General features: G+C 63.8%; 7 protein-coding genes across 10 annotated transcripts; 5 read left to right on the forward strand and 2 right to left on the reverse strand.

Annotated features, from left to right (window-relative positions):
* The first annotated feature begins 1791 nt into the window (after positions 1 to 1791).
* Positions 1792 to 6304, forward strand: LRFN1 (leucine rich repeat and fibronectin type III domain containing 1). Its single transcript, XM_061444427.1, has 4 exons — positions 1792 to 1939; positions 2777 to 2824; positions 3369 to 4728; positions 5716 to 6304. The coding sequence occupies exons 3-4, from the start codon at positions 3386 to 3388 to the stop codon at positions 6302 to 6304; spliced, it is 1932 nt and encodes a 643-aa protein (XP_061300411.1). The 5' UTR covers positions 1792 to 1939; positions 2777 to 2824; positions 3369 to 3385.
* A 2030-nt stretch (positions 6305 to 8334) lies between these two features.
* On the forward strand, positions 8335 to 8786 carry SYCN (syncollin). The gene has a single exon (XM_061444428.1). The coding sequence runs from the start codon at positions 8354 to 8356 to the stop codon at positions 8747 to 8749; it is 396 nt and encodes a 131-aa protein (XP_061300412.1). The 5' UTR covers positions 8335 to 8353; the 3' UTR covers positions 8750 to 8786.
* Positions 8787 to 9407: 621 nt separating this feature from the next.
* PAK4 (p21 (RAC1) activated kinase 4) lies at positions 9408 to 17669 on the reverse strand. Of its 3 annotated transcripts, none has more exons than XM_061444433.1 (8): positions 17556 to 17669; positions 13847 to 14059; positions 12523 to 13131; positions 11225 to 11644; positions 10887 to 11020; positions 10384 to 10717; positions 10161 to 10295; positions 9408 to 10079 (listed from the first exon to the last, which is right to left on the reverse strand). In XM_061444433.1, the coding sequence occupies exons 2-8, from the start codon at positions 14048 to 14050 to the stop codon at positions 9924 to 9926; spliced, it is 1992 nt and encodes a 663-aa protein (XP_061300417.1). In that variant the 5' UTR covers positions 14051 to 14059; positions 17556 to 17669; the 3' UTR covers positions 9408 to 9923. The 3 variants fall into 3 exon arrangements, with proteins under 3 accessions (XP_061300417.1, XP_061300418.1, XP_061300419.1); XM_061444434.1 differs by lacking the exon at positions 17556 to 17669 and adding an exon at positions 14277 to 14378; XM_061444435.1 differs by lacking the exon at positions 17556 to 17669 and having other exon boundaries at positions 10384 to 10509; positions 10591 to 10717; positions 13847 to 14070.
* Positions 17670 to 18155: 486 nt separating this feature from the next.
* On the forward strand, positions 18156 to 18785 carry MRPS12 (mitochondrial ribosomal protein S12). Its single transcript, XM_061444438.1, has 2 exons — positions 18156 to 18253; positions 18323 to 18785. Exons 1-2 carry the CDS (start codon positions 18205 to 18207, stop codon positions 18685 to 18687), a joined length of 414 nt encoding a protein of 137 aa, XP_061300422.1. The 5' UTR covers positions 18156 to 18204; the 3' UTR covers positions 18688 to 18785.
* Positions 18786 to 18987: 202 nt separating this feature from the next.
* Positions 18988 to 22500, forward strand: SARS2 (seryl-tRNA synthetase 2, mitochondrial). Of its 2 annotated transcripts, XM_061444436.1 has the most exons (16): positions 18988 to 19274; positions 19377 to 19472; positions 19990 to 20019; positions 20127 to 20267; positions 20348 to 20402; positions 20515 to 20578; positions 20665 to 20770; positions 20888 to 20935; positions 21042 to 21150; positions 21234 to 21279; positions 21440 to 21527; positions 21632 to 21744; positions 21833 to 21926; positions 22015 to 22107; positions 22184 to 22249; positions 22335 to 22500. In XM_061444436.1, exons 1-16 carry the CDS (start codon positions 19044 to 19046, stop codon positions 22452 to 22454), a joined length of 1500 nt encoding a protein of 499 aa, XP_061300420.1. In that variant the 5' UTR covers positions 18988 to 19043; the 3' UTR covers positions 22455 to 22500. The 2 variants fall into 2 exon arrangements, with proteins under 2 accessions (XP_061300420.1, XP_061300421.1); XM_061444437.1 differs by lacking the exon at positions 19990 to 20019.
* Positions 22501 to 22899: 399 nt separating this feature from the next.
* Positions 22900 to 24465, reverse strand: NFKBIB (NFKB inhibitor beta). Its single transcript, XM_061444426.1, has 6 exons — positions 24203 to 24465; positions 24004 to 24109; positions 23698 to 23917; positions 23519 to 23607; positions 23202 to 23426; positions 22900 to 23039 (listed from the first exon to the last, which is right to left on the reverse strand). The coding sequence occupies exons 1-6, from the start codon at positions 24418 to 24420 to the stop codon at positions 22968 to 22970; spliced, it is 930 nt and encodes a 309-aa protein (XP_061300410.1). The 5' UTR covers positions 24421 to 24465; the 3' UTR covers positions 22900 to 22967.
* A 380-nt stretch (positions 24466 to 24845) lies between these two features.
* SIRT2 (sirtuin 2) lies at positions 24846 to 27564 on the forward strand. Its single transcript, XM_061444431.1, has 14 exons — positions 24846 to 24928; positions 25014 to 25130; positions 25312 to 25353; positions 25431 to 25537; positions 25620 to 25676; positions 25768 to 25836; positions 25938 to 26067; positions 26350 to 26409; positions 26513 to 26568; positions 26681 to 26757; positions 26888 to 26939; positions 27062 to 27129; positions 27217 to 27283; positions 27385 to 27564. Coding segments are annotated over exons 1-14 (1044 nt in total). The 5' UTR covers positions 24846 to 24927; the 3' UTR covers positions 27526 to 27564.
* The last annotated feature ends 368 nt before the right edge of the window (positions 27565 to 27932 follow it).

Consider the following 27932-nt stretch of genomic DNA (forward strand, 5'->3'; position numbering starts at 1 on the left):
GCAGCGAGAGCAGCGCCACGGTCTGCTCGCACTCGTTCCACGCCTTGAACCACCCCGCCACGATCCCCACCTGGTCCCGGAACATCATCACGGGGGGCCCCCGGCGGCACCGGTTACCGCGGAGGGGCGGACCCGGGCCCGGCCCTCACATGGCGGCGATGGCGGCGGCTACTGCCGGGGCCCGGGAGGGCGGAGGCCGCGGGAAGGGCCGGGCCCAGCGCGGGGGGAGCCGGGGCCGAGGCCGCGATCGTGCCCCGGGGCCGCCGCTCACCCGCCGCCGCCGCCGTCAACGTCAGCGCGTAAGTGCGCGACTACGTCACCGCGCCTGCGCCCGGCGATGCCACCCAGGCTCCTTCCGCCGCACGCACGGGAACGGCCAATGGGAGAGCGCGGCGTGAGGGTCTCCGGGCGCTGATTGGATGGCGAGATGTCAATCAGGGGTCACGGAGGAGGTGGTTGGGAGGCTGGGAGGGACACGCCCCTTTGCGACGGACACGCCTCTTCCTGGGCCGAGGCTACTCCCTCTCCTGGGTTGGCTCCGCCCCTGCCTCGCGGGGAGGGCGGGCCTTAGCGGAAGGGGCGTGGTCTGTGCGGGCGGGGCTGTGGCGCCCCCTGCTGCGGGGAGCAGGGCCACAGAGTGAGCCCGTGTCCCCAGTATCACCCAGTATATCCCAGTATAGCCCCAGTGTCCCCAGTATATCCCCAGTGTCCCCAGTGTCAGCCGGTATAGCCCCAGTATAACCCGGTAGAGCCCCAGTGTCCCCAGTATACCCCCAGTGTCCCCAGTATAACCCAGTGTCCCCAGTATAACCCAGTATAGCCCCAGTGCCGCTAGTATAGGCTCTTTGCGGCCCCAGTGTCCCCACTGTAGCGCCAGTGTCCCCAGCATAACCCCAATGCGTCTGCAGGCTCTCCAGTATAGCCCCAATGCGGATCCAGTGTCCCCAGTATAGCCCCAGTGTCCCCAGTACAGCCCCAGTGCAGCCCCTGTGTTCCCAGTCCAGGTCCCCCAGTGTCCCCAGTGTAACTGCAGTGGCCCAGTGGCTCCCAGTGCAGCCCCAGTGTCCCACAGTGAACCCCAGTGTCCCCAGTCCATGACCCCAGTATCCCCAGGGTCCTCAGTGCTCCCAGTCCATGTCCCCAGTGCTTCCCAGGGTCCTCCAGTACACTCTAGCCCAGGCCCCCAGTATCCCCCAGTGCCCCCAGTTCATGCCATTGTCCCCCATTGTCCCCGGCGGGCCCCAGCCCCGCTATCGGCCCGAGGTACCGGTAGCTCCGGGCCCCGCCGCGTCCGCGGCTCCGCCTCCCGGCCCCGCCCCGGCGGCTTCTGCGGCTCCAGCAGCGGCGGCGGCGGCGGCCTGGATCGGCGGGCGCGGGGCTGCACCGGGACCCGCGGGGACCCCCCGGTAACACCCGGTGCCCCCCGCTCCTCAGCACCCGATCCCGGTACCCCCTCCCCCCCCCCCCTCCCCAGCCCCGCATCCCGGTGCCCATCCCTGCATCCCGGTGCCCCGATCCCGGCATCCCCCGCCACGATCCCGACCCCCGGTATCCCCCCGGCATCCCAGTGCCGGCATCCCGGTGCCCCCCTCAGCATCCCGGTCCCCATCCCTGCATCCCGGTACGCTCCGGTAACCCCCGCTGGCCCCCACCCCAGCATCCCCATCCCTGTATCCCGGTGCCCCCCTCTCCATCCCCATCCTGATCCCTGTATTCCGGTTCCCCTCTATCCCAATCCCGATATCCCGGTGCCCCCCCCCCCCCCATACCCCGGTATCCCGGTGCCCCCCATCCCTGCATCCCTGTTCCCCCACCCCGATCCCGGTATCCGGGTTCCCCCCATCCCGGCCATGGTCCCCCCGCGGGGCGGGGCCTGAACCGGGCCCGTTCCTCCCCCACCCCGGAGCCGCGATGGGAACGTCCGTGGGCTGAACCCCAGGTACGGGGAGGTGGAAATGGGGCTGCGCTGGGCCATAATGGGCTGTACTGGGCTGCACTGGGCTGTACTGGACTGTACTGGGCTGTACTGGGCCATAATGGCCTGCACTGGGCTGCACTGGGCCGTACTGGGCTGCGCTGGGCCATAATGGGCTGTACTGGGCTGCACTGGGCGGTACTGGGCCATAATGGGCTGTACTGGGCGATAATGGGCTGTACTGGGCCATGTGCTTTCATACTGGGCCATACTAGGCTGTGTACTCTTGTACTGGGGCTGTACCGGGCCTTACTGAGCCATGCACTCCCTTACCGGACTGTACGCCTCCGTGCTGGGCTGTACGGGGCCATACTGGGCTGCACTGGGCTGTACTAGGCTGTACTAGGCTGTGCTGGGCCTTGTTAGAATGTAATGTGCCATGAAGAGTATTACTAGGTGATACTGGGCTGGACTGGGTTGTACTGGGCTGGACTGAGCTGTACTGAGGTGCATGGAGCCATATTGGGCTGGACTGGTCCATTTTGGTCTGTACTGGTGGGTCCATATTGGTCCATACTGCTCTGTACTGGTGGGTCCATACTAGTCCGTTCTGGTCTGTACTGGTGGGTCCATATTAGTCTGCACTGGTGTGTACTGGTGGGTCCATATTAGTCTGTACTGGTGTGTACTGGTGTGTACTGGTGGGTCCATACTGGTCTGTACTGGTGGGTCTGTACTAGTCCATACTGCTCCATGCTGGACCATACTGGTCTTCACTGGTCTGTACTGGTGGGTCCATACTGCTCCATACTGGTCCATACTGGTCTGTATTGGTCTGTACTGGTCCATTTACTCCCACAGGCCCCACGGCAACGCCCAGAAGGGACCAGGATGGAGCCTTGAGAGGAGGTGAGAGGTCACAGGGGGACACATGCAATCCCATGGGACATACGGGGACATGGGATCACACGGGATCACGTGGGATCATGTGGGATTACACGGGATCTCCCAGGACGTCCTGGGATGCATGGGATAACATGGAACACATGGGATCCCCTGGGTGTGGGAGCTCCCAGGGGCACCCGGGATCACACAGGAGCGGATGGGGATGCTTGGCCCCATCACCCCTCCTGCGCCCCATGAGACCCATCCTGCCCCATTGCCCCCCCTGCACCCCACGAGCCCCATCCTGCCCCATTGCCCCTCCTGTGCCCCATGAGCCTAATCCTGCCCCATTGTGCCCCATGAGCCCCATGCTGCCCCATTGGTCCTCATGAGCCCCATCCAGCGCCATTGCCCTCCTGTGCCCCATGAGCTCCATCCTGACCATTGCCCCCCTGCGTCCCACAAGCACCATCCTGCCCCATTGTGCCCCTCCTGTGCCCAATGAGCCCCATCCTGCCCCCCCTCCACCCCACACCTGACCCCGCTCCCCATCCCGCTCTCCCTGCAGGCGCCGCAGGGCGCAGGATGGCGAAGCTGCTGGTGCCGCTGGTGGTGCTGGGGGCAGTGGCAGGGGGGCCACCACGCTGCCCCCCCCGCTGCCTGTGCCCTGCGGCGGCACCAAGCCCCACACTGCTGTGCGCCCGCACGGGGCTGCTGGCAGTGCCGCCGCTGCTGGACCGCGGCGCCGTGGAGCTGCGCTTGGCCGACAACTTCATCGGCGCCGTCGGCCGCTCCGACTTCGCCAACATGAGCAGCCTCGTGCACCTGACGCTGTCCCGCAACGGCCTCCGCCGCCTGGCACCTGGCGCCTTTGCCGACCTCCGCGCCCTCCGTGCCCTGCACCTCGACGGCAACCGGCTGCCGGCGCTGAGCGGCGCACAGCTCCGTGGCCTGGCCAACCTGCGCCACCTCATCCTAGCCAACAACCAACTGGCTGCCATCGAGCCGGCTGCCTTCGCCGCCTTCGCCGCCACCGTGGAGGACCTGGACCTGTCCCACAACAACCTCCCGGCGCTGCCCTGGGACGCCGTGGCCTCCATGGCCAGCTTGGCCACGCTCACGCTGGACCACAATCTCCTGGAGCGCATCCCTGCCGGCACTGTGGCCCGGCTGCCGCGCTTGGCGCGCCTGGACCTCACCGCCAACCGGCTCCGCGCGCTGCCGCCGGTACCAGGGCCGCCGGGCCCCACATTGGCAGCAGGGGGGAACCCGCTCCATTGCAACTGCGAGCTGCTTTGGCTGCGCCGCTTGGCGCAACCAGATCGCCTGGAGAGCTGCGCCTCGCCGGCACCGCTGGCCGGGCGCCTGCTGTGGGCAGTGCCCGAGGAGGAGCTGACATGCAGTGCGCCTGCCATCGCCGCGGCGGCCGCACATCCGCCTGCTGTCATCGAGGGGCAGCCACTGACGCTGGCGTGCGCTGCCGGGGGGGACCCGCCGCCGGCGCTGCATTGGCTGGGGCCGGATGGGCGCTTGGTGCAGAATGGGTCTCGCCGCGCTGTGGGGCACGATGGCACCTTGGAGCTGCGGGTGGCCACGCTCGGGGACCACGGCGCCTTCACCTGCGTGGCCTCCAACGCCGCCGGCGAGGCGGCTGCGCGCGTGGCTGTGGCAGTTCTGCCGCTCCCGGTGCCTCACGGCGACGCTGGTGATGATGGTGCTGGTGGGGCTGCTGCAGTGGGACCGGGTGCCTCGGACATGGCGCAGGCCGGGGGCAATGAGACACGGGCGCCGGGAGAGCGGCGCGTGGTGGCGGCCGAGGTGACGGCGGCATCGGCGCGGATCCGGTGGCTGCCGCAGCGCCACGTGCCCGGCGTCCGCGTCTTCCAGATCCAGTACAACAGCTCCGGGGACGAGGCGCCCGTCTACAGGTATAGGAGGGGGGTACAGGGGGGCTAGGGGGGGGGGCTGAGGGTCTGGGGGGAGCCGGGGGTTTGAGCATGTTCTGGGGGGTTCTGGATGGATTTTGGGGTTCCTTGGGGCAGGGTTGTGGGGCTCTGAGGAGCTCAGGAGAGTCCTGGGGAGGTCCTAAAGGGGTACTCCTGATGGGGTTGGGAGGGGCTGAGGGGACACTGGGGGCTCTGGCTTGTCCTGGGTGATGGTGGGGGGGGGCTTTGTGTGCTCTGTGGGCGCTCTGTGGGTGTTCTACAGATGCCCTATGTGTGCTCTGTGGGTGGGTGTTTTATAGATGGATGCTCTATGGATGCTCTATGTGTGCCCTATGGATGGGTGCTGTATGGATGGATGCTCTATGTGTGTTCTATGGATGGATGCTCTATGGATGGGTGCTCTATGGATGGATGCTCTAAGGATGCTGTATGGATGTTCTATGTGTGCTGTATGGATGGATGCTCTAAGGATGCTGTATGGATGTTCTATGTGTGCTCTATGGATGGATGCTCCATGTGTGCTGTATGGATGCTCTTATGAATGGATGCTCTGTGGATGCTCTATGTGTGCCCTATGGATAGATGCTCTATGTATGCTATGTGTGCTCTATGTGTGCTCTGTGGATGCTCTACAGATGCTCAATGTGTGCTCTACGGATGGATGCTCTATGGATGGTCTATATGTCTCTCTCTATGTGCCTCTATGTGTCTTTATGTATCTCTATGTGCCTCTAGATGTCCCCATGCGTCTCTATGTGCCTCTATGTGTCTGTGTCTGTATGCGCCTCTATATGCTTCCATGTGTCTCTCTGTGTCTCTAGATGTCTCTATGTGCCTCTGTACGTGTCTATGTCTCCATGTCCCTCCGTGTGTCTCTATCTGTCTCCATGTCCTTCTATGTCTCCCTGCATCTCTCTCTGTGTCCCCCCTCGGGTCCCTACGGGTCCCGCAGCGCCCTCTCCCCCGCAGGCTCCTGCCGCCCTCCCGCCGCAGCTTCACGCTGCGGGACCTGGCCGCGGGCCGCGAGTACGAGCTCTGCGTGGCGGCGCTGCGGGGCGGAGGGGGCCCGGCCGCGGCCCTGGCTCACCCCGTGGGCTGCGTCCGCTTCAGCACCGCCGCCGCGGGCTCCGCCTCCGCGCCGGGCTGCGCCGCGCTGCCCCGCGCGCCCTTCCTGGGCGGCACCGCCGTCATCGCCATCGGCGCCGCCATCGCCGCCTCCGTGCTGCTCTTCATCCTCATCCTCATCCTCACCGCGCGCTACAAGGCGGCCGCGCGCCGCGGGCCCGTCCTCGCCAGCGCCTGCTCCCAGACCAACGGCGCCCCCCGGAGCCCGGAGCCGGAGCCGGACCCGCACCCGGAGCCGCGCCCGGAGCCGGACCCGCACCCGGAGCCGCCCGCGGTGGCCCCGCCGCTGGGCTCGGGCAGCCACAGCTTCCCGCGGCGCAACCGGACCCGGCGCCACGGCTCCCTCCCGCGCCTCGACCAGGGCGGGGACGCGGCGCCCGCGCTGCGCCCCAGCTTCGGCAGCACCCATTGGATGCTGGAGAGCACCGTGTGAGGGTGCGGGGGGAACGGGGCACCCTTGGGTGCTCCAGCCCACTCTTGGGTGCTCCAACCCAGAACTGGGTGCTCCAGCCCACTCTTGGGTGCTCCAACCCAGAACTGGGTGCTCCAGCCCACTCTTGGGTGCTGCAGCCCAGAACTGGGTGCTCCAGCCCAGAACTGGGCACTCCAACCCACCCTTGGGTTCTCCAGCCCAGCTTTGGGTGCTTCCGGGTGCCCAAGTGCACCCCTGAGCTCCTGAACACAGCTTGGGTGCTCCGTGGACCTTTGTGTGCTCCAGGCTCCCTGAACTTGCCCTTGGGCGCTCAAGTGAAATCTTGGGTGCTCCCGGGTACCTTTGGGTGCTCAGACTCAGCCTTGGATGCTCACAGGCACCCTCGGGGTGCTCCTGTGGTCTTAAACCCACCCTTTGGGTGTCTTCGGTGCACCTTTGGGTGCCGGAGCCCCCCTTCCCCAGGACCCCACTGCACCCATGGGTGCTGCTGGGCGCCAGATACCCCAACATGCGTGTGGGCACCGTGACACATGTGTGTGTGGGCCCCAACTGGGACTCGTGTGCCCCAAACACGTGTGTGCCCCCCAACATGCGTGTGGGCACCGTGACACATGTGTGGGCCCGAAAAGGGGATCCATGCCCTGGGACTCTTGCGTGTCCTGAACACGCGCGTGCCCCCCGACATGCGTGTGAGCCATTCATACGTGTGGGCCCTCCCCAGGGCCTTCCCTTCGTGGGACCGCCGTGCTCCCCAACCATGCGTGACACACGTGCGTGCGTGCCCCGACACGCGTGCCCGCGCCCCCAACACGCGTGTGCGCCTCCAACACGCGGTGCCTTTGGCCTCTGGGGGTCCCGCACACGCCACTGACATGTCTGCACAGATGACACGAGACCCGCAGCCCCCCAACCCCATCGGGGGATCCCGGGGGCGTCCCTGGGTGTCCCCGTCCCCCCCCATGTCCCCTTCTCCCCTCCCCCGGGGGCTCCCATCTGGCTGGTCTGGATCCCCCCCCCCAGCCCCATTTCCCCTCCCCCTTTTGCCCTTTGACCCCTCCAACCCTGCCCCCCCAGCCGCCCCCCCCAACCCCCCCCGGGCCCCCTCCGTGTTGAACACAAGTTTTTACATTAAAAACCTGTGCCCTCCCCCCACCCCCGGATTAAACCTTTTGTGTGCGAAAAGTGGGGGAGCTGCTGTCTCTGTGGGGGTGCCATGGGGGGGGACGGGTGCTGGTGGGGTCCCTTCTATCTGATACGAGGAGCGCTGGGAGGGACTGCTCATAGGAGCTCGCAGGGAATCGCCTCTCCGCCCCCCCAACCCGCCCCCGGAAGCGGCCACACGCAAATGAGCTCGTTGTGGCCAGCCATGAGAGGAGTGAGGTGGGCGCAGAGGGGAGGGGTTAGCGCCAGCCCTGTTACCAGAAGACTGCTGATATGGGAGGGGTGCAATGGGAAATAGGCAAATTGATATGCAAATAAGGGGGCAGAGCATGGGGTCAAGACACCCCCACCCCCCCCCATCAGGCTTTGGCCTGTTAATTACCTCCCCAGGATAATTGCTCCCCCCTGCCTTGCTGCATTATGCCCTTCCAATTACTAGTTATGCCCCTCCCTTGACTAATTACCCCCTCCAGGCTCATTACCCCCCTTCTTGGCTTTGTCCCCCCCCACCCCCTTAACTGATCACCCCCTTCCCGACATAATTACTCACTCATTTACATACCCCCCCCCCGACCTTCTATGCCTCAGTTTCCCCAAGGCCAAGGCGAGGGGCAGGTGTGGGTGGTCACATCTGGTCCCTTCCCATGGGACTGGGTGCACTTTGGGGGGGGGGCGGCACACCTCCGGGGCCCTTCCCATGGGATTGGGTGGACATTGGGGTGGTGCCATGCCATCTGCGCCCTTCCCACACTGGGTGGCCCCACACGTGTGCCCATTCCCATGGGTGTTGAGGTTCCATCCGGGCCCCTTCCCACGCCCCACCCCTTGCCATGACCTTGCCGGGGGCTATATCTGCGGTGCCGGCGCTGGTGCTGGCTCTCGGTGGCGATGGCGGCACTGTTGGTGACGGTGCTGGTGGCGCTGGTGACTGTGGCTGCAGGGCAGTGCCCAGGTGCATCCGACCTGCAGGCAGCTGATGGGACCCGCGTCTGTGCCCTGCTCTACACCGACGACAGCGTCTACTACGACAACTGCTGCGGCGGCAAAGCCCTGGTGGTGGACCCCGGCTCTGACGTGCCCTACATGCCTGTGGGCTACTCGGGGCGCATCTCCTCGCTGGTGGTGGGCACCAACTGCGAGCTGACCGTGTGGTCCCGCAGTGGCAAGAAGGGCAACACCAAGGTGTTCGAGGCCGGCACGGTGCCGCGCTTGCGGGAGGTGAAACAGGGAACCTTCAGCAACTGGGATAACGCCATCAAGTCCTACTACTGCAAGTGCAATTGAGGAGCGGGCGTGGGGCCAGCACCAGGTGGTGAAGGGAAGCCAAGTCAACTCAAGTCAAGCCAAGTCAACAAAGGTCAACCCAAGTCAACCCAGGTCAACCCAAGTCAACCCAGGTCAATCCAAGTCAACGCAAGTCAAGCCAAGTCAATGCAAGTCAAGCCAACTCAATCTGAACTAATACAAGCTGATGAAAGGCAACTCCCGTCAACACGAGCCACTGCGAGTCAACACAGGGCAACCCAAGTCACTGCGGGCTCTCTAAGCCAACGTAGGCCAAGCCAAGCCGATGCAGGTCAAGACAAGCCAAAGTGAGTCAACCTCAGCCAAGCCAAGGCAACCTGAGGCAATGTGGGCTGAGACACCCCAACAGGTCACTGCAAGCCCAGTGGGTCAATGGACATCGGCCAACATGTGCTGACACACGCTGATGTGGCACTGCCACCCCCCCTCTGCCCGCCCCAACCTCAACCAATAAAAGAGCTCCAGCAGCTCCCGCCTCCCCATTGCCTTACTGGGAGTTAGGGGGTGGGAAGTGGGGTCCCCCCTGTCACCCCACATGGTGACGTGTCTGGCAGCTCTGCACACGCATGTGACCCAACACATGTATGTGACCAAACACGCGTGTCCATCCCACTAAAGAAGGCACTCGCCACAGCGCTGTCTCCAAAAGGACGTGTGGAATCTTGGGGGGACCCCCCATGTGCCAGCCCCGGGGCCCCCCCCAAACCGCGGCGCTACAAAATAACAATATAAATAGCTTTAAAAAACAAAATGGGGGGAAAAACCCACCCAAAACCCCCCAAGAACCAGGTTTGGGGTTATGGGAACCCCAAGATCCATGTTTGGGGTGGGGGAACCCCAACCCCACATTTGGGGTAGGGGACCCCCTGAATCAGTAGTGTGGCCATAGGGTTGGAGTTTGGGGTTGCCCCACCCCACTTTGGAGACACCGCATGGGTGGATGGGGCTAAAAAAGTGGGGGTTAGAAGGAGAAGGAAGTTAGGGACCTCCACCAAATGGCTCCCCAAGGCTGAGGAGGCCCCCCCTGGCCCCCCAAGACTGCGGTGGGGCTGCTCACAGTGGGCTTGCCCCCTCCCTCAGTAGTACGTGTGTTCCGGGGGCCACCAAGCAGAGTCCCAGCGTGGTGAGGATGAGGATGGTGGCGGCAGTGGCCTCACCGCAGGCGGTTCTGGCGCATGAGGGGGACGATGGCTGAGGGGGGCCCTGCCTTGCCCAGGAACGGGTGCTTCAGCAGCTCGGTGGCCGTGGCGCGGTGGCCTGGGTCCCGCACCAGCATCCGGTCCAGGAAGCCTTTGAGTGATGGAGAAACCTAGGGACAAGGTGCAGAAGTGGTCAGCAGCACCCCAGAAGGTCATGGGAAGCCCCCTTAGAGGGGTGTCCCCCCCCTTACCTTATGAATGTTCTTAAGCTTGGGGGGCAGGTTGTCCCGGATCATCTTCATGGCCTTGAGGGGTGGCTCATTGAAGTACGGCGGCTCCCCATCAACCATCTCTATGACCATCACACCCAAGGACCAGATATCCACCTGTAGAGTGGGGGGGGATGTGGTCAAAGTGGTGTTAACGTGGGAGTGAGGACCCCCCCCAAAGCCACCCTGAGCCCCCCAAGGCCACCTCTGGTCCATAGGGGAGGCGGGAGATGAGCTCTGGTGCCATCCAATAGGGCGTCCCCACCAGGGACTTGCGGCGCGGCACCTCCTTGTTCACTTGGGCACAGAACCCGAAGTCCGAGAGTTTCACCTGGGCATGGGGTGGGAAGGAGGACGTGAGGATTGGGGGGGGGCACCACCAGAGCCTGGGGTGCTGGGGGGCCCTGCTCACCCGCCCGTCGTGCGTCAGGAGGATGGAGTCGCTCTTGATGTCGCGGTGGATGACCCCTTGGGCGTGCAGGACAGAGAGGGCCTTCAAGACGGCCAAGCAGACGGCGGCGATCTGCTCCTCGCTCATCCTGGGGCATGGAGAAGGTTGGAGAGGACACGCAATGGCACCGGGGGGTGGAAGAGGGAAGGTTGTGGTCAACGCGGTGGGGACGAGGCAGGGAAGAGGAGGGAGAGCTGGGGTCTGCAGGCTGGAAAAGACCCTCAAGGGCAGGCAGGGAGAGGAAAGCGGGGCTGCACCTGGTGTGGGTGACGATGTCGGTCAAGGCACCGCCTTCCAAGAATTCCATGACCACCCAGAGCTCGTCGCCCACCAGGTAGCTATTGTACATCTCCACCACATTCTCATGCTGGTAATCCCTCATGATCACCACCTGCAGAGGGAGCCCCAAAACCACCCCAGAGTGCTCACAGCCTTGGATGCTCATGCAAACCCTTGGGTGCTCTTGAGTGTCTTAAATGCACCCTTGAGTGCTCGAAGCCACCTTTGGGTGCTCCTGGGTGCCAGAACGCACCTCTGGGTGCTCCTGGGTGCCCGAGGGCACCCTTGGGTGCTTGAGCCCGCCCTGGGCGCTCACCTCATTGAAGAGCAGCTCGCGCCGCTGCTGTTTGCGCAGGTCCATCTTCTTGACGGCCACCAGCTTGCCCGAGCTGCGCACGGTGGCGATGCAGACGATGCCGGTGGAGCCCTCCCCGATCTTGATGAAGTTGTCCAGGTAGGTGCGCGGGTCCCCCGGGTCCACCACCATCTGCAGCGCCGCCCGGAACTGCTCGTGGGACACACGCTGGGGCTCCCGCTGGGGTCCCCCTGCCGCTGGGGGGGCTGGAGCTGGTGCAGGGCCGGGGTGGGGGGGCTGCCGGGCCAGTTGGGGATCAGAGGCGTGGGGGGTGAGGTGTGGATGGGGGGGCATCTCCTGCCTTGAGCGGGCTGGAGCTCGGGAGGCGTTGGTGGGGCCACTGGAGGCCAGCTCCTGCGGCCGGCCCGGTCGCTGCTCTGCCTGGAGATGGAGAAGGTGTCAAGCACCAACACAAGGTGGGGGGTGTGAGGGTTGGCCCCAAAAGCAAGCAGGGGGGAAGAAGGTGGGAAGGAGGGAGGAAGAGGAGGAGGAGCGGTTGGATCCTTCGGAGACAAGGATGGGGGTCGTGGCTTCAGCCCATGCTGGTCATAGATCAACAAGGTTGGGAAAGACCTTCAAGGGCAGGTAGGGAAGTGACAAGGAGGAAAACCTCCAACTGGAAGAGTTGGATGAGACACTGGGAGGAAGTTCTTCATTCTGAGAGGGGTGGGACACCGGGATGGGTTGATGGAGAGGATTAGGATGCTCCATCCCTGGCAGTGCCCAAAGCCAGGCTGGACCAACCCGCTCTATGGAAGGTGCCCCTGTGGGTTGGAACTGGAGGAGCTTAAAACTTCACTCCAGCACCGAAACATCTCTATCAGGGACCCTCATCCCATTGATCCATATCCCTCTGTAGAGCTTCTGCCCCTCTAACAGCTCAAAGCTCCCACCCAACCTGGTGTCATCCATAGAACCATGGGATGGTTTGACTTGGAAAGGACCTTAAAACCCATCCAATTCCAAGCCCTGGCTTCCAATCCCAACCCCTGATGACCACCACTCGTCACCCATCTCCACTTGGTCATGAAGCTGCTGCCCACAACTCTTTGGAGTGCCACCATCCAGCCAACCCCCATCCATGAAGCCAAATCCTGTCTCTGCCACCAAGAGTCCAGGTAGATCCTCAATGAAGACACTCAAGCAGATGAGGCCCAGCACCCTGGAGAGCCACTCTTAACGGGTTTAAAGTAGGAAGAGGAGGAAGAGCAGTGGCTTGAGGAGGAGGAGCAGCCCCTCGGGGCAGGAGGACACGTTACCTGCGGGCCGGGGTCGGTCTCAGCCCGGGGGTAGGTGTTGAAGGCCCGCCCGGTCTGTTGAGCTGTTTTCATCACCCCTTCCGAGATGGGAATGTTGGGAGTGCGGATACTGGGCCCAGAGAGCGGGCGCTTGTCCCGGGGGGATGGGGGGCTGCTCCCACCAGCACCCAAGGTGGACTTGGGGCGCTTCTCAGCGGCTTCGGGGCGCTCCCGCCGCAGCACCCGCTCCTGCTTGGAGTCCCTCTCCAGGGGTGCTTTGGGATAGTCGGGAGGCGGGCGGCCGCCGGGAGTGGCTTTGGGAGCGGGGCACTGGTGAGCCTGGTGCTGGCCATGGTGCTCCTCCTTGTCCCAAGGTCTCTCTTTGCCCTGTTCTACCTCATTCCCGGCCCCGGGGCGGCTCTTCCGGCTCCTCCCGGCATCTTCTTGGGCTGGAGCTGAGGCTGGGCCTTGGGAGAGGCCGTTCTCCTGGTGGAGCTGGTGGCGGCGGGGCGGGAAGGGGGGGCTGTCCCTGCGCAGGGAATTGGAACGGGACACGGACATGTTCTCAAACTCATCCAGGAGCCAGGTCAAGGAGCCGTCCTTGGAGGCTTTGCTGCCCCGGACGATGGTCTTGGAGGAGGACGAGGGACGGGAATGACGGAGACAGACACAAAGGAAACAAAAAAGGGGGAAGAAAATAAAAATGAAGAATGAAAATGGGATGTTGGGATGGGGACATGGGTCACACGGAGGGGACACGGGGAGGGGAGACGCTGGGGCCACCACTGTGGGGATGAACCCCACCAAAGCTCCTGCCCTGGGTGCTGGCGGAGATAGATGGAGGTGGGGGCCAAGGGTGTGATCCCAGCTCTTGGAAAGGGATCTTAGAGGCAGTGAGGGGTGAGGAGCAAACCCATCCCCAAAGACTGAGGAGGAAGAGGAGGAGAAAGAAGCCTTCCCCTGCATTAAACCCCCTCCTTTTCCTCCTCCCACCAAGGCCTCTCACAAGGGTGAAGGTGGGAAAGAGCTGGTGGCCAACAAAGCAACATGAGGGTGCTGGAGGACACACGGGGATGGGGATGGGGATGAGATGGGAAGGGGCAGCCGCGTGCTTTCCTGGTGGCCACTGGGATTTTTCCAGCTGCTAGGAGAAGCTTCCACCCCTGCTGCTGCTCCTTGTCCCGCATGGCGCAGGGAATGGGTTGGATGTGCCCATTGGAGACCAACCTGCTCATGACACCCGAGGAGAAGACGAGGAGCCTAAAACCTACCACCGCTTTGGCCTTGCAGCCCCAGCAGCAGCCTTCCCAAAAAGGCCCGATGCCGGAGCCAGGGAGCTTCCTACCTTCTGGGAAGTGTGCTGGATGGTGGTGATGCAGACGGGATCTACCAGGGGCTTGGGGCGCTTGGCTGACTCCTCGATGAGGCCCTGCCATTGCCGGGGCAACCCTGTGAACTTCTGCTCGTGCTGGTCGTAGCCAGTGTGGACGCGGTGCTCGAAGTTGGAGGGAGCCGAGATCTCCAAACGCTTCTTCTTCTTGGTGAACATGGCGAGGACCTGGCCAGGAAGGGGGGAGAATAAATCATGGAGTCATGGAAAGGGCTGGCTTGGGAATGACCTTGAGGTCATCCAGGGATCCAGCCCACAGGCTTCCGTAGGGCAGCTTGCTCCAGGCTTCAGCCAAGCCTTCACCATTCAGCCTCCATCCTCAAAGAGAGGGATTCCCTCCCATTATCCCATCCAACTCTTCTCGTTGGAAGCTGCTTTTCCCTACAGGCTCCTGGAGAAGCCCCTCTCCGAGCTCTCAAGCTGCTCCAGGGACTTCCAGAACCCTCTCCAGCCCCTCTGCGCCCATGTCCCAGGGTGGATCCGCACTGGTTTTCCTGGTGTAAACACCCGCAGCCGGTACAATGGGACTTGTTTATCCCATGGAAGCGCAGGCTGGATCCGGCCCTGCCAGAGCCATGAGCATTGGGAACCCCCGCCCCAAATAAAAAATTCCAGAGCGGGGGAACTGAATTGTTCCAGGAGCTTCAGATGAATCCACCACATCCAAGGTTAAGAACCAGCCTCTGTGTGCTGGGTGTTCCAACCGGGAGGACGTCGGAGCTCCCGGACACTGGCATGAGCCAAGTGCCCCAAAACTGCTCCTAAAGCAGCTCCATGTCCTGAAATCCTGGTTTTCCAGCCCAGCATCCCAGGATGCTGGAATCCTGCTGTGGATTTGTCCCGCTTTTCCCTGCCTTTGGGTGGCACTGGGGCTGTTTCCTTCCATTTTTAGTCTCCTGAATCAGCTTCCTACAGGTTTCCCGGTGGAAAACTCAACAGCTCCCGACACAATTCCCTTTCTCCATGTAGGAAATCCCCGCAGTGCCCAAAACCAGGTTGGAGCAACCTACTCCAGTGGAAGGTGTCCCTGTGGGATGGAGCTGCAGGAGCCTAAAGGTCCCTCCCAACACAAAGGATTCCATGATTATATGGAATCCTAAGCCCAGAGCTGTGCGTGTGGATAGGCAGCCAATGGATTCATGGGATTCCTGAGTTTGGGATGGTGGGATGAGCTCTGGAAGTGGGATGGAGCTCTGAATGGTGGGAAGAGCTCTGGAAGTGGGATGAAACTCTTGAAGTGGGATGGAGCTCTGGAAGTGGGATGGAGCTCTGGATGGTGGGAAGAGCTCTGGAATTGGGATGAAGCTCTGGAAGTAGGATGAGCTCAGGATGGTGGGATGGAGCTCTGGAAGTGGGATGAGCTCAGGATGGTGGGATGGAGCTCTGGAAGTGGGATGAGCTCAGGATTGTGGGATGGAGCTCTGGAAGTGGGATGAGCTCAGGATGGTGGGATGGAGCTCTGGAAGTGGGATGAGCCCTGCAGCAGCTGGAAGGGGTTAAGGAGCAGCCAGCGTCTCCCCCAGGTTCCTCCCTCCTGGCTGGGCACATTCCAGCTCCTTTATCTCCTGCGCCGGCCATTACCCAGCTCCTTACCCAGCTCTGGAGCAAACAGGAACCTTCCCAGCACCACAACCTCCTGCTCCTTCCAGCTGGGAAGCCCTTAACCCCACTGCCAAAGGGCTATCCTGCTTTCCAACGCCCCCTCCCCAGCTCTGGGATACGATCCCAAGTTGTTTGGGATCCGCATCCCACATCCCCAGCTCACTCCAGATCCCAATGAGCCCACAGGGAAACACGGAACTGCCATTTGGCAGGACCTTGTTACACGGGGAGCCTGGGAATGGGTCAGGAATGGGTGGAGGGAAGGAAAATCCCAGCCAGGAGGTAGGGAGGAAGTTAAACAGAAAGCTGGGAGCGGGAACAGAGTGGATTTGAGCCGGGAACCAATGAGGCAGCAAAAGCTGGAACAAAGTGGCCTCTGGGAGGCCAGAGACCAGGAACAAGGAAGGAAGGAGAGGGAAAGGGCGGGGAAGAGCTGGAAGAACCCAGCCCTGCTGCCCAAGGGGCTGCAGGAAACCTGGAGAGGGGCTTTGGGCACAGGATGGGATGAGAACGAACAGCTCCAATGGGAATACTTGGATGGGGTACATGGAGGAAATTCCTTCCTCAGACGGGAGTGGGACACTGGGATGAATGGGGAAGGTTTGGATGCCCCATCCCTGGCAGTGCCCATAGCAAGGCTGGAACAACCTGCTCCATGAGAAGTATTCCTGTGGGCTAGAAGTGGAGGAGCTTTAAGGTCCTTCCCCCCCATTCCATGGCTCTGTGCTTTGGGATAGGTCCCAAAGGCAAAGACTTAGCCCCCCCATCCCCTTTAATTTGGTAATGGCTGCCTCAGCCCTTCGGAGCTCCCCCATTCCCCAGGGCTGGAAGCCTGGAAGGAGGCTCCTGGGCGCCGCTGGTTGGACTGGCCCAGCCGGCTTTGCACAAGTCAGCCTTGGGAGAGGCAGCCTCAAAGGGGAGCAGGACAGGGCTGGGAGCTCCGGGAGCTGGGAATGGGAGCCGAAGGAGGCTCTGGGGTGGCACCAGGAGCTGGGGGGAATTTGGTGCCACATTATCCCTGCGCTGAGCTACCTGCGTGGAACAGGAATCCTGGAATGAAAAGCATGCGAAGCCCTGAGGAAACCCTGCTAAGGGGCCTCGGTGGCTTTCATCCTCTTGTCCCAAAGGGAAACTACCGGGAATTGGGACTTCAGAGCTTCAGCTTGGCAGCAGGTTAACCCTGAGGAGCAGCTGGGCTCATGCCATAGGATCCTGCTTCTTCCCAGCCCTCTTCTCCCACCTCCTTCAGAGAATTCAAGCTTCTCCAAGGTGATGAAGGGCTCTGGGGTCCTCAGAGCAGCCGGGAGGAAAAGATGTGAATCCCTTGTGCAGGAAGTGAGAGGAGGAATCCACAATGGAGGTGATGGGAGCCTCCCATCGATTGCAAGGTTCCACGGAATGCCAGACAGGTTTGGCTCGGAAAGGACCCCCAAGCTCATTGGAAGCCATGGTCAGGGACAGCCTCCACAGAGCAGCTTGCTCCAAGCTGCCCTTGGGCATTCCAGGGATGGGGCATCCGAACCTTCTCCATTCAACCCAACGCCCCCCCCTCCTCACAGAGACGAGCTTCTTCCCAAGTCCCCATCCTCATCCTCACCAGAGCTGACAAAATTCCCCTCGGAAGCCCCCAGGATCCGGGACAAATGAGTCCTCGGCCTTGGTTTAAATCCCGTTTGTGTTTGCCCTCAGGACCCCCATGTCCTGCTATGGATGACCCCACCCGCAGAACCCCTGCAGCCTCCCCCCCCTGGCTCCTCGAGGCCAAACTCAACGGGTTACAGGGAAAACCCAACCGAGTAATGCATCCCACTCTTCCCGATGAGCCGAAAGGAGGGAAAAGCCCCATTTCCATGGAGCCAGGGGGTTAAGTGGAGAGGGGTGGCCCCATTTCCATGCTGCAGCAACGGGAGGAAGGCTCCAAGAGCCCCACATCTCCCGGTTTTCCACCCTCCTGAGCGTGGGGAAGAGCCTTACCCCTGCTCCAGCAGGGAAAGATCCCAAAGAACACACGGGATAAGGACGTCCGGAGCCTCCCGGGGAAGGTTTCACCCCCGTTCCCTACCTGTGGGCAAGGGAAGGCTCTTCCTAGCTCAGCGCGGCATCGCGGGGTCCTCGGGGGAAGACGCTGCAGGGACACAAGGCGATTCCACAAGGGAATTCCATGAGGAAACCCCAACAGCCCGGGACTCGCTTAAGACCACTGCTTCCTGGCGCCCGCCCCAAACCCCTTCCCCGCAGGCCCCCGGCCCTGCTCACCCCTCACCACGGGCACGACGCTACCACTGCCCCCCCACGCAGCTCACTCGGCCACCGCCATCTTGCGATCGAGCCACATCCGGGCAATCCGCCCTACCCGCGTTGCCTTGGCGACAAGCACCGCCCCCGCTGAGGGCGGGGATTGGTTGAAGGAGGCGTGGGCGCCGAAGGAGATTGGTGGAGAGGGGAAGGAGAAGGGCGGGGCATCGCTGTGGCGCTGAAGGCGGGCGTTAAAGGACGAGCAGCCAATCACAGAGAGGAAAGCGAGAGATTGGCGTTGGTGCTGGCCAATCAGAGCGCGGAGAGGATGCTGGTGAAGGGGCGCTGTGAGATGGCGGCGCTTTGAGGTGAGGGCGGCTCCGCCGCCGATCCCCGCTGCGGGGCTGCCCCGGGGCAGCGCTCACCTCCCTCTTCCCCCCCACAGACCCCGCCGCTCCCCTGTGCCCGCCCGAAGGATGCCGCTCCGCGCTCTGCTGAGGGCCGCGGCCTCGCTCCGCGGTTGCGGTGCGTATCCCGCCTCCCCGTCCCCTCACCGGGGGTCCCGCAACGTCTGAGCCTCGCTCTCCTCCGCAGTCGCTCCCGGGGGCCTGCAGCCCGCCGCCGGTATGGCCACGCTGAACCAGATGCACCGGCAAGGTCGGCCCAGGCCGCATCCTCCGAAGCTGGGGGCCACGTTCGGGCGGCCGCAGATCAAGGGGGTGGTGATCAAGAACCTGATCCGAAAGCCCAAGAAACCCAACTCGGCGAACCGCAAATGCGTCCGGGTGCGGCTGAGCAACGGCAAGGAGGCGGTGTGCTTCGTTCCCGGCGAGGGCCACAACCTGCAGGAGCACCACGTCGTGCTGGTGCAGGGCGGCCGCACGCAGGACCTGCCCGGCGTGAAGCTTACCGTCGTGCGGGGCAAGTACGACTGTGCCCATGTCCAGAAGAAGAAGTGAGAAGGGAAGGAAGGGGACAGGGATGGAGCCTGCTATGCCCAGGAGGTGGCCTCCCGGGGACGGAGGGAGAGCGCCTCCATTAAAGGCTGTTGTGTGGATGTGGACTGGTGCTGAGAGGGCCTGGGGCGATGAGGGGGGACGGACGACGTGGGAAGGGGACCGAGGGCACCGGGAGGGGCATGGAGAGTAATGCGGGGCAATGGGGGGTCCGTGGGGGGGGGGCACTGAGAAGGGCGCTTGGGGGCGGGGGGGGGTGTCCAGGCCCGGTAGGTGGCGCGCTGGGGACATGTGTTGGGGGGGCGTGACCATGCTTTGCCCCGCCTTTTCCGGCAAATGACGCAAGCCAGACACCCAAGATGGCGGCGCCCAGGGCGCTGGCTGCAGCTCGCCGGGCGGCGGCGCGGGGGTGGCGCGGTGTGGGGGGGGGAGGCGGTGGTCCCGGGGAGCCGGGCGCGGTGCGGAGCCGCCTGTACGAGCACGTCCGCGAGGGCCGGAGCGCGCGGCCGCAGCTGGAGGTGTCGGCGCTGAGCGAGCGGGAGCTGGAGCGGCGGCAGGGCCCGCTGCGGGGCCGCGACCTGCGCGAGATCGTGAGCGGGGCGGGGAGGGAGGGAGGGAGGGGGCGTGGTCTGTTCGGGGAGAGGGCGGGGCTCAAGGGACAGGGGTGTGGTTACCGCAGGCTCCGCCCACAGGTACAGACGTGGACTCGGCTGCGGGACGTTCGCGCCGCCATCGCCCGGCTGGAGGATGAGAAGCAACAAGTGGCCCGAGGGGTGCGGGCCCTGATGGTGAGAGGCAGCGTGCGCCGCAGCACCCCGTAGTGCCCCACAGCACTCCACAGTGCCATGCAGCGTGCCCCACAGCACCCCGTAGCGCCCCACAACGTGCCCCACAGCAACCCATAGTGCCCCACAATGTGCCCCACAGCAGCCATAGTACCCCACAGCACCCGATAGTGCTCCACAGCGTGCCCCACAGTGTGACCCACAGCGTGACCCACAGCACCCCATAGTGCTGCACATCTGCCCTGCAGTGCCCCACAGCAGCCCACAGTGCTCCACATCCACCCTGTAGTGCTCTTCAGGCACCCCACAGTGCCCCATGGTACTCCACATCAACTCCATATCCACCCCACAGTGCCCCACAGCACCCCATAGTACTCCACATCCACACCATAGTGCTCCACAGCACTCCATATCCACCCCATTGCACCCCATATCCATGTCACAGCACCCTATAGTGCCATATAGCACCCCCTGGGGACTCCCCACACCCGTATTTCACCTTTTTCCTTTCTCTCCACAGGCAGCCCATGACAAGCAGACAGTGGAGGCGGTAAGACACAGCAGAGAGGGGGGTCCCTGATCCCAGCTGGGGGGTGCAGGCAGGTTGGGAAGGGGGTTTAAACCCCTGTTTACCCCCCAGTGCCATGTTCCCCTCAGCTTCCTGCCTATGGAGTGCTCCGGGCCCGTGGGCGCCAGATCCGGCTGGAGCTGCAGGAGCTTCTGGCCCAGGAGGCCTCCCTGGATGAGAGCTTCTACCTGAGAGCCCTGCAGCTCCCCAACAACACCCACCCCGAGGTGGTGAGTGCGGAGAGGGGGGGGAGACACTCTATTGTGGTGTCATCCCCGCCCCCGACACCCTCTGTACCTCTCTGAAACAGCCCATTGGGGATGAGAGCCAGGCCCGAGTGCTGGAGGTGGTGGGGGAGAAGCCAGGTAAGGGGGGGGGGGTTGAAGAGGAGGAGGACTGGGGTGGGGAAGGCTGTAATGAGGAGCAGAGGAGGGTCTATGGGGTGATGAAGGCTTCTCCCCTTCCCTTGTCCACCAGTGTTTGACTTCAAGCCGAAGGGGCACTTGGAGCTGGGCGAGGGGCTGGACATCATCCGGCAGCGGTGAGCGCTGATACACGTGACACACGTGTGACACACGTGTGACACATGTGGAACACACATGACACATGCGTGTGCATGTCCCATAGGCGCCTCTCGCACGTCTCTGGCCATCGCTCCTATTACCTGTGTGGGGCCGCGGTGCTGCTGGAGCACGCCCTGGTTCGCTTCGCCATGGCCAAGCTGCTCAGCAAGGTCAGGAGGGGGCACACGAGGGGGTTGGGGTCCCCACAAGGCTTTGGGGGGGCCCCTCCAGGCTTTGGGGTCCCTGCACACCCCTTATTCCACACCCCCCCCCCCCCCCCCCCCCAGGGCTTCCTCCCCATGACAGTCCCGGACCTGCTGCGCGGTGCTGTCTTTGTGAGTGCACTCCTGTACCCCCCATATCCCCCGTGTTTATTCCTTCCCCATGTGGGTCACCCCCCAGGCACCCCCCCGCCAAACCCCTCCATGCTTCCCATTGCAGGAGGGTTGTGGGATGCAGCTGCACCTCAGCCCCTCGCCTGTGTACAGTATTGACCCTGCACGCTTTGAGGACCTGAGCCTGGCTGGGACAGCCGAGGTTGGCATCGCTGGTGAGCAGTGGGGTTAGCTGAGGGTCCCTGGGTTTAATGGGGGGGGTCGGGGGGACCCCACTGATCCCATCGCTCTGCTCCAGGGTACTTCATGGACCATGCGGTGCGGCTGCAGGATTTACCCATTAGGTTTGGGGGATCCCCTCTCTGTGCTAACATGGGGGACTCTGGGGATTCCCATTCCTCATAGGAGGAGCTTTAGAGCCCCCCTTCCCTAAGGGGCCTTTGGGAACCCCTTTGGGAACCCCTTTGGGAACCCCTCCAACCGGGTCCCCCTTTCCCCACACAGGGTTGTCTGCTCCAGCACTTGCTACCGCGCTGAGACAGACACGGGGCGGGAGCCGAGGGGGCTGTACCGGGTGCACCAGTTCACCAAGGTACTGGGCAGACTGGGAGGGGAAGGCCTGACCCCGCGGGGGCCGGTGTTGGGGTGACGGTGGGGGGGTTCCATTAGTTTTGGGGTCCCTTTGTCCACCCATAGGTGGAGATGTTTGGGGTGACAGCAGTCGAGAGCGGGGCTGAGAGTGGGGCGCTGCTGGCCGAGTTCCTGGCAATGCAGAAGGAGATCTTCTCTGAGCTGGGCCTCCATTACCGGTGAGGGCAAAATGGGGGAGTCCCCAGAGCACCCCCAAACCCTCCTATATCCTTGCACCCCCGCATGTTCTGTCATTGCTCCCTACAGCGTCCTGGACATGCCCACGGAGGAGCTGGGGCTCCCTGCCTACCGCAAGTTCGACATTGAGGCCTGGATGCCAGGACGGGGCAAATATGGGGAGGTGAGAACATGGTGGGGGGGGCACCTCAAAACCTGGGAGACTCCCCCTTTACTGGGGGGGTCCCCAAATTCTTCTGCTTCCCCTTTAGATCTCCAGTGCTTCTAACTGCACCGATTACCAGAGCCGGCGCCTCAACATCATGTACAGCGATGGGGCCGGGCAGCTGCGCCACGCACACACGGTGGGTACTGGGGGGGCTGCTGGGGTCCCCCCAGTCCCTTTCTGCCCCCCCCATAACTCCCCCTGCCCCCCCATAGGTGAATGGCACAGCCTGCGCCGTGTCCCGCATGCTCATCGCCCTCTTGGAGTGCAACCAGCTACCGGTGGGTGATAGCTGGGGGGGGGGGTTGGGGCGCCCTCCCCCGGTTTTGGGGTGCGGGAGGGGTTCACCCTGTGCTGTACCCCCAGGACGGCCGTGTGCGAGTGCCCCCGGCCCTGCAGCCCCTCGTGGGGCTGGATGTGATCCCCCGGCCCCCAGCGCCGCGCCTGCGCTACATTGGCCCCAACCAGCCTGGGGGGGGACCCTGAGGAGCCCCCAAAGTGTGGGGCAGACCCCTCAGTGGCCCCCAACAATGGAGGGGGACACACCCTGGGTGTAGAGACAAGGAGAGACTTTGAGGATGGGGCCATGTCCTGAGGACACCAGACATGGGATACACAGGATCCCCTGGAATAAAGCTCATGGAGCACATGGGCTCCTCCGTGCTTCCCACATGTGTTTGAATGTGCACATGCAAAGAACATGGATCTACACCCGTGTGGTTGTGGCATCACCCTGGTGAAGTGAGGGTGGATTTGGGGGGGGGGAGTCCCAGGGGTTGGGACCCCCCCAGCTGATGTGGGGAGGAGGAAGAAGGGGGGGGCTATGAAGAGGCCGAAGGTTCTTTTTATTGTACAATTCATATAAATTCTGTATCGCTACCACCGGGGGGGGGGGGGGGGGGGGATATTGCAGGGGTCCTTTTTGGGGGGAAGCTCCCCTAAAGTCCAGGCAGCCAGAGCAGGAGCCTCCAGATAAATAGGGGGAGACTTGGGGGGGGCTCAGTCCATGCAGAGACCACTGTTGATGACGATGTCGTCGTATTCCTCTTTCTCCTCATCTTCATCTTCCTCCTTGAGGGGGGATGACACCCAGAGCTCAGCACCCCCCCAGGACTTGGGAGGGGGAAAGAAGGGGTTTGGAGGCTAAAATAGGCATTATTTTGGGGAAAGAATCATTTGGGATGAGGGAGAGAGGCGTTTTGGGGTGGAAACTCGGTGTTTTGGGGCACTCACATCGCTGCTGTCCCCATCCTCGTCGCTGGAGGGGTCCTGTGCCCCAAAGCGCCGCAGCAGGGGTGCCAGGCGGGGGTCGGGCCGGTGCCGGGCGCTGTACAGTGCTGTGTACCCCACGTACATGCGGGCGCTGGGGTCAGCTCCGGCACGGAGCAGGACCTCAGCCACCTCCGGGCTCTGCGCTTCCACCGCCAAGTGCAGGGGGCTGCGGCCACAGCTAGGCTCCTTTGGGGGGGAGGGGGGCACAAGCAGAGGTTGGGGGGGGTTAAAGGATCCCCAGGGCTTTGCTCCCCCCCCCCCCTCGCTCTGGCTCTCACCGGTTTGTTGAGGTCGGCGCCGGCGCTCAGCAGCAGCTCCACCATCTCCACATCCTTGCGCAGCACTGCGATGTGCAGTGGGGTGTAACCTGCACAGGGACGGGTTCCGGGGGATGCTGTCACTGCGGGTAGCCCCACTCCAGACCCCATCCCGACCTCATCCCAGCCCCATCCCGCACCGTCGTAGTTGACGCTGTCAAGCTGAGCCCTCGCCTCGGGCTCGGTGCAGGGGTGGTGCCCACTGAGCAAGAGGCGGGCACAGGCCGGGTGCCCCTCGCGGCAGGCGAGGTGCAGCGCCGTGTGCCCCCCGCGCTCCTGCGTCCCCAGCCCCGCGCCGGCCGCACGCAGCTTCCGCACGAAGCTCTCCAGGCCCAGGATGACAGCGAGGTGCAGCGCGGTCTGCAGGCACAGAGACCCTGTCAGGAAGGGCCGCAACGGGGGGAAACCCGCCCTGGTACGACCCCTTCTTTCCATCCCCCCCGCACCTGCCCCAGGTCGTTCTGCAGGTCCAGGTACTCCGTGCCCGCCGTGTGCTGCAGGATGGAGTCCAGGAACGCCTCGTGCTCGTGGATAACGGCCAAGTGCAGCGCCCTGGGGGCGGGACACGATGGGGGGGTCCCCGTTAAGCCCCGGGTGCGTGCGAGGGACCCGGCGTGGGTGTTCCAGAGCCCCTCCCGCACTCACGTGTCTCCGTCCTCCGTGAGGAAGCCCAGGACGTGCCGGAGCCAAGCACCGGGCTCCGCGCTGGGGGGCGCGGCCTCCGCGGTCTCGTCGGGCCCGGGGCTGGCGGGCAGCGGCCCCAGCGCCCCCTCGCCCAGCGAGCCCAGGCCGCTGTCGCACCACTCCTCGGCCTCCGCCCGCTTCACATCGCCCGGGGGCGGTGGCGCCTCCGCGGCCGCCATCGGGGCCGGGCCGGGCCGCCTCAGGCGGGAGCCGCCATCGAGGAGCCGCCGCCGGCGCCGGGAATCCCCCGACGGGCCTTGCCGTGACCCGTAGTTCGCGCAGCACTTCCGGTGGTCCCGGCCAATCAGCGGAGGCGTGGCTCTAAGGACAATGGCGGAGCTCTCAGCCAATCAGCGCTGCCCGCGCGGTGCACGCCGGGAGGAGTGGCTGCAAGGAAGATAGCGCAGCTCTCAGCCAATCAGCGCTGCCCGCGCGGTGCACGCCGGGAGGAGTGGCGGGGAGCGCGGCCGCTCCCTATGGCGGAAGCGGACGGTACCGGGGGGGGGCAGCGCCAGTGGCGGGGCCTTGGGGACGAGGCCGAGCGGGACGCGGAGTCACCGGTAGGGTCCGGGTCTGTTCCCGCTGCGGCCCTCGCAGGGCCCTCCCCGCCGCCGGTGTCCGCTGAGTCCCCCCGCGCTGTCCCGCAGGGCTCCGACCCCGAGCTGGGCGCTTCGGGGGACTCTGATAGTGAGTGGGGGGGGGGCCGGGGGGGTCCTGCTCCCCGCACACCGGGGGTGGGTTCCCGGGGCCTGACCCGGACCCGCTCCCGCAGTGGAGCTGCTGCGGAGCCTCCTGTCCCGGACGCTGGGGCTGGGCGGGGAGAAGCCCGAGAAGGTGCTGGAGGAGCTGACGCTGGAGGGAGTGAGCCGCTTCCTGCAGAGCGAGAGATGTACGGGGGGGGGGGTGGGGGGGTGTTGGTGGTGTCTGAATGGGTCGCGGGAGGGATTTTGGGGGGGTTTAAAGGGGTCTCGGGGGGTTGGGGGTCCCCGTGGGGCCAAGGTCTGTTGGGGTCCATTGCAGGGTCACCAGCGCTGCGGTCCCCTTTATCTGCCCCCATTTCCTCCCCCCAGGCAAGAACGTGGTGTGCATGGTGGGCGCCGGGATCTCCACGTGTGAGTGCGCTGCGGGGGGCGGCTTTGGGGGGGTCCCAGCATGGAGGAGGGGTCCCTGACACAACCCCCCCCCGCAGCCGCTGGGATCCCCGACTTCCGCTCGCCTGGCACCGGCCTTTACTCGAACCTGCAGAGCTACGACCTCCCCTACCCCGAGGCCATCTTCGAGATCAGCTTCTTCAAGGTAACCCCCTGCCTAGCGCCGCCTCTCAGGTGTGTGCGGGGGCCCTCGGGGCCCCACCAACGCTGCCTCTTCTCCTCCTTAGGAGCACCCTGAGCCTTTCTTTGCTCTGGCGCGGGAGCTCTACCCTGGGCAATTCAAGGTAACCTCTGCCTTGTGCCTCAGGGTTCCCCTTCTCCAGGGCCCCCCCAAACCTTTGGGCCCCCCCTGACCCTCCTTGCCCTTCCTCTCAGCCCACGCTGTGCCATTACTTCATGCGCCTGCTGCAGGACAAGGGGCTGCTGCTGCGCTGCTACACACAGGTGGGACGGCCCAGTGTGGTTCCCAATGGGACTGAGGGGTGCCGAGGCGGGCCCTCGGGGTCCCCTGACCCCCCCCCCTTTTCCTGCTGTGCCCTCCCCAGAACATTGACACACTGGAGCGGGTGGCGGGGCTGGAGCCCGAGCGGCTCGTGGAGGCTCACGGCTCCTTCTTCACCTCCCACTGCCTGCGCCCGGGCTGCCGGCGCCAGTACGGGCTGCCCTGGATGAGGGGTGCGATGGGGGATGGCATGGGGGGGATGTGAGAGGGGGGACGTGGGGCTGGGTCTGGATGGGGGGTGGACATAGGAATGGATCCTACTAAGAGCTGCAACACCCCCCCCTCACATGTACCTTTGGGTCCTCCCTTGACCCGCCCAAGTTTTTCTGTGCTCCTCCTGTGTGCCCCCATATTCCTCTGACCCCTCTATGTGCCCCTGGAGCTCTCGTGCCCCCTCATGTCCCTCCATGCCCTCCACATCCCCCCATGGCCCCCCATGCCCCCACTTCTTGCAGAGCGCATCTTCTCCTCGCTGGTGCCCAAATGTGAGCAGTGCCAGGGCCTGGTGAAACCCGGTGAGCTGGGGGGGATCCCCCAACCCTGATACTCCCCCCCAGTCCTTAGGGCCCCCCAAACCTCTGCTGACCTCCTGTCTCCCCCCCCCCCCCCCCCCCGCAGACATTGTGTTCTTCGGAGAGAGCCTCCCCTCGCGCTTCTTCACCCTCCTGCAGTCGGTGAATTTGGGTGGTCCTGGAGCCCCCCCTCCCCATGACCTGGATTTTGATTTGAGGGGGGGACACCCCAGTGCCCCCCCCCCCCTTTCTGACACCCCCTTTTCCCCCCCAGGACTTCCAGCAGGTTGATCTGCTCATCATCATGGGCACCTCACTGCAGGTCCAGCCCTTCGCCTCCCTCGTCAGCAGGTTGGGGACCCCCAGACCCTCCAAACCCCACCATTAATGCTCTCAGACCCCCCCAGATCTCCTTTAACCTCCTCCAACCCCTTTCAACCCCTTCGAGCCTCCCCATAACCATTTCTTGTCCCCACCACAGGGTCCCCACCAACACCCCCCGGCTCCTCATCAACAAGGAAAAGACCGGGCAGGTGAGAAACTGGGGGGGGGGGGGGGGCTGCTAAAATTGGGGGGGGTGTAGATAGGGTTTGGGGCACTCTGGGGAGGCAAGAGCTATTGTGTACCCCCCATTTTATGTGGTGTTCCCCACCAGAGTGACCCTCTTATGTCCCTCATGGGCTTTGGCTGCGGCATGGACTTTGATTCAGACAAGGCTTATAGGTAAGGGGCGCTTGGGAGGTTCGTGGGGGGGTTGTCCCCCCACCCCAGCATGTTTTGGGGATTCCCCTTTGCCTGCACCCCCCACAGGGACGTGGCTTGGCTGGGAGAGTGCGACAAGGGGTGCCTGGAACTGGCAGAGCTGCTGGGATGGAAGGTACTTACCCCCCCATAGCGATCTGCGGGACCCCCCTCCGTTAATTTGGGGAGCCCCCCACCTCTGCACCCCCATTCACTCGCTGTGTCTTTCCCCCACAGAAGGAGCTGGAGGAGCTGGTGAGGAAGGAACATGCTGCCATCGATGCCAAAGCCATCCAGGGGGGCAAAGGCAAGGCTGTGGGGGGCAGCCAGGACCCCCCCCCACCATCTGGGGGGGGCACTGAGACCCCCCCCCATTGACCCAGTGGGGCTGTGGCATTAAATGGGGGCTTCTCAGCACTGGCTGTTGCCTTTTTGGGAGTCTGGGGGAGTGAATGGGGGGTTTGGGCCCCCCCAGTGTGTGTGCGTGGGTGTCCCAGTGCATGGGGGTGACTGCGATAGAAGGGTCCATTCGGATGGGAACCGGGGGGGGTGTTGTTCCTTTTCCTGGTTTTTGTGCAATAAAACCTTATTCTTACCTTTTGGCTATGTCCGGGGGTGTTCATACCCGGTGTTGGGGTGTCTGTACCCATTTTGGAGTGTTCGTACCCGGTTTTGGGGTGTCCATACCCATTTTGGAGTGTTCGTACCCGGTTTTGGGGTGTCCATACCCATTTTGGGGTGTCCGTACCCGGTTTTGGGGTGTCTGTACCCGTTTTAGGGGTGGC

The sequence above is a fragment of the Pezoporus flaviventris genome, unplaced genomic scaffold, assembly GCF_033815535.1.
Source record: "Pezoporus flaviventris isolate CSIRO_AGI_PZ_B2104156 unplaced genomic scaffold, CSIRO_AGI_Pfla_v1 ptg000870l, whole genome shotgun sequence".
Taxonomy (NCBI): domain Eukaryota; kingdom Metazoa; phylum Chordata; class Aves; order Psittaciformes; family Psittacidae; genus Pezoporus; species Pezoporus flaviventris.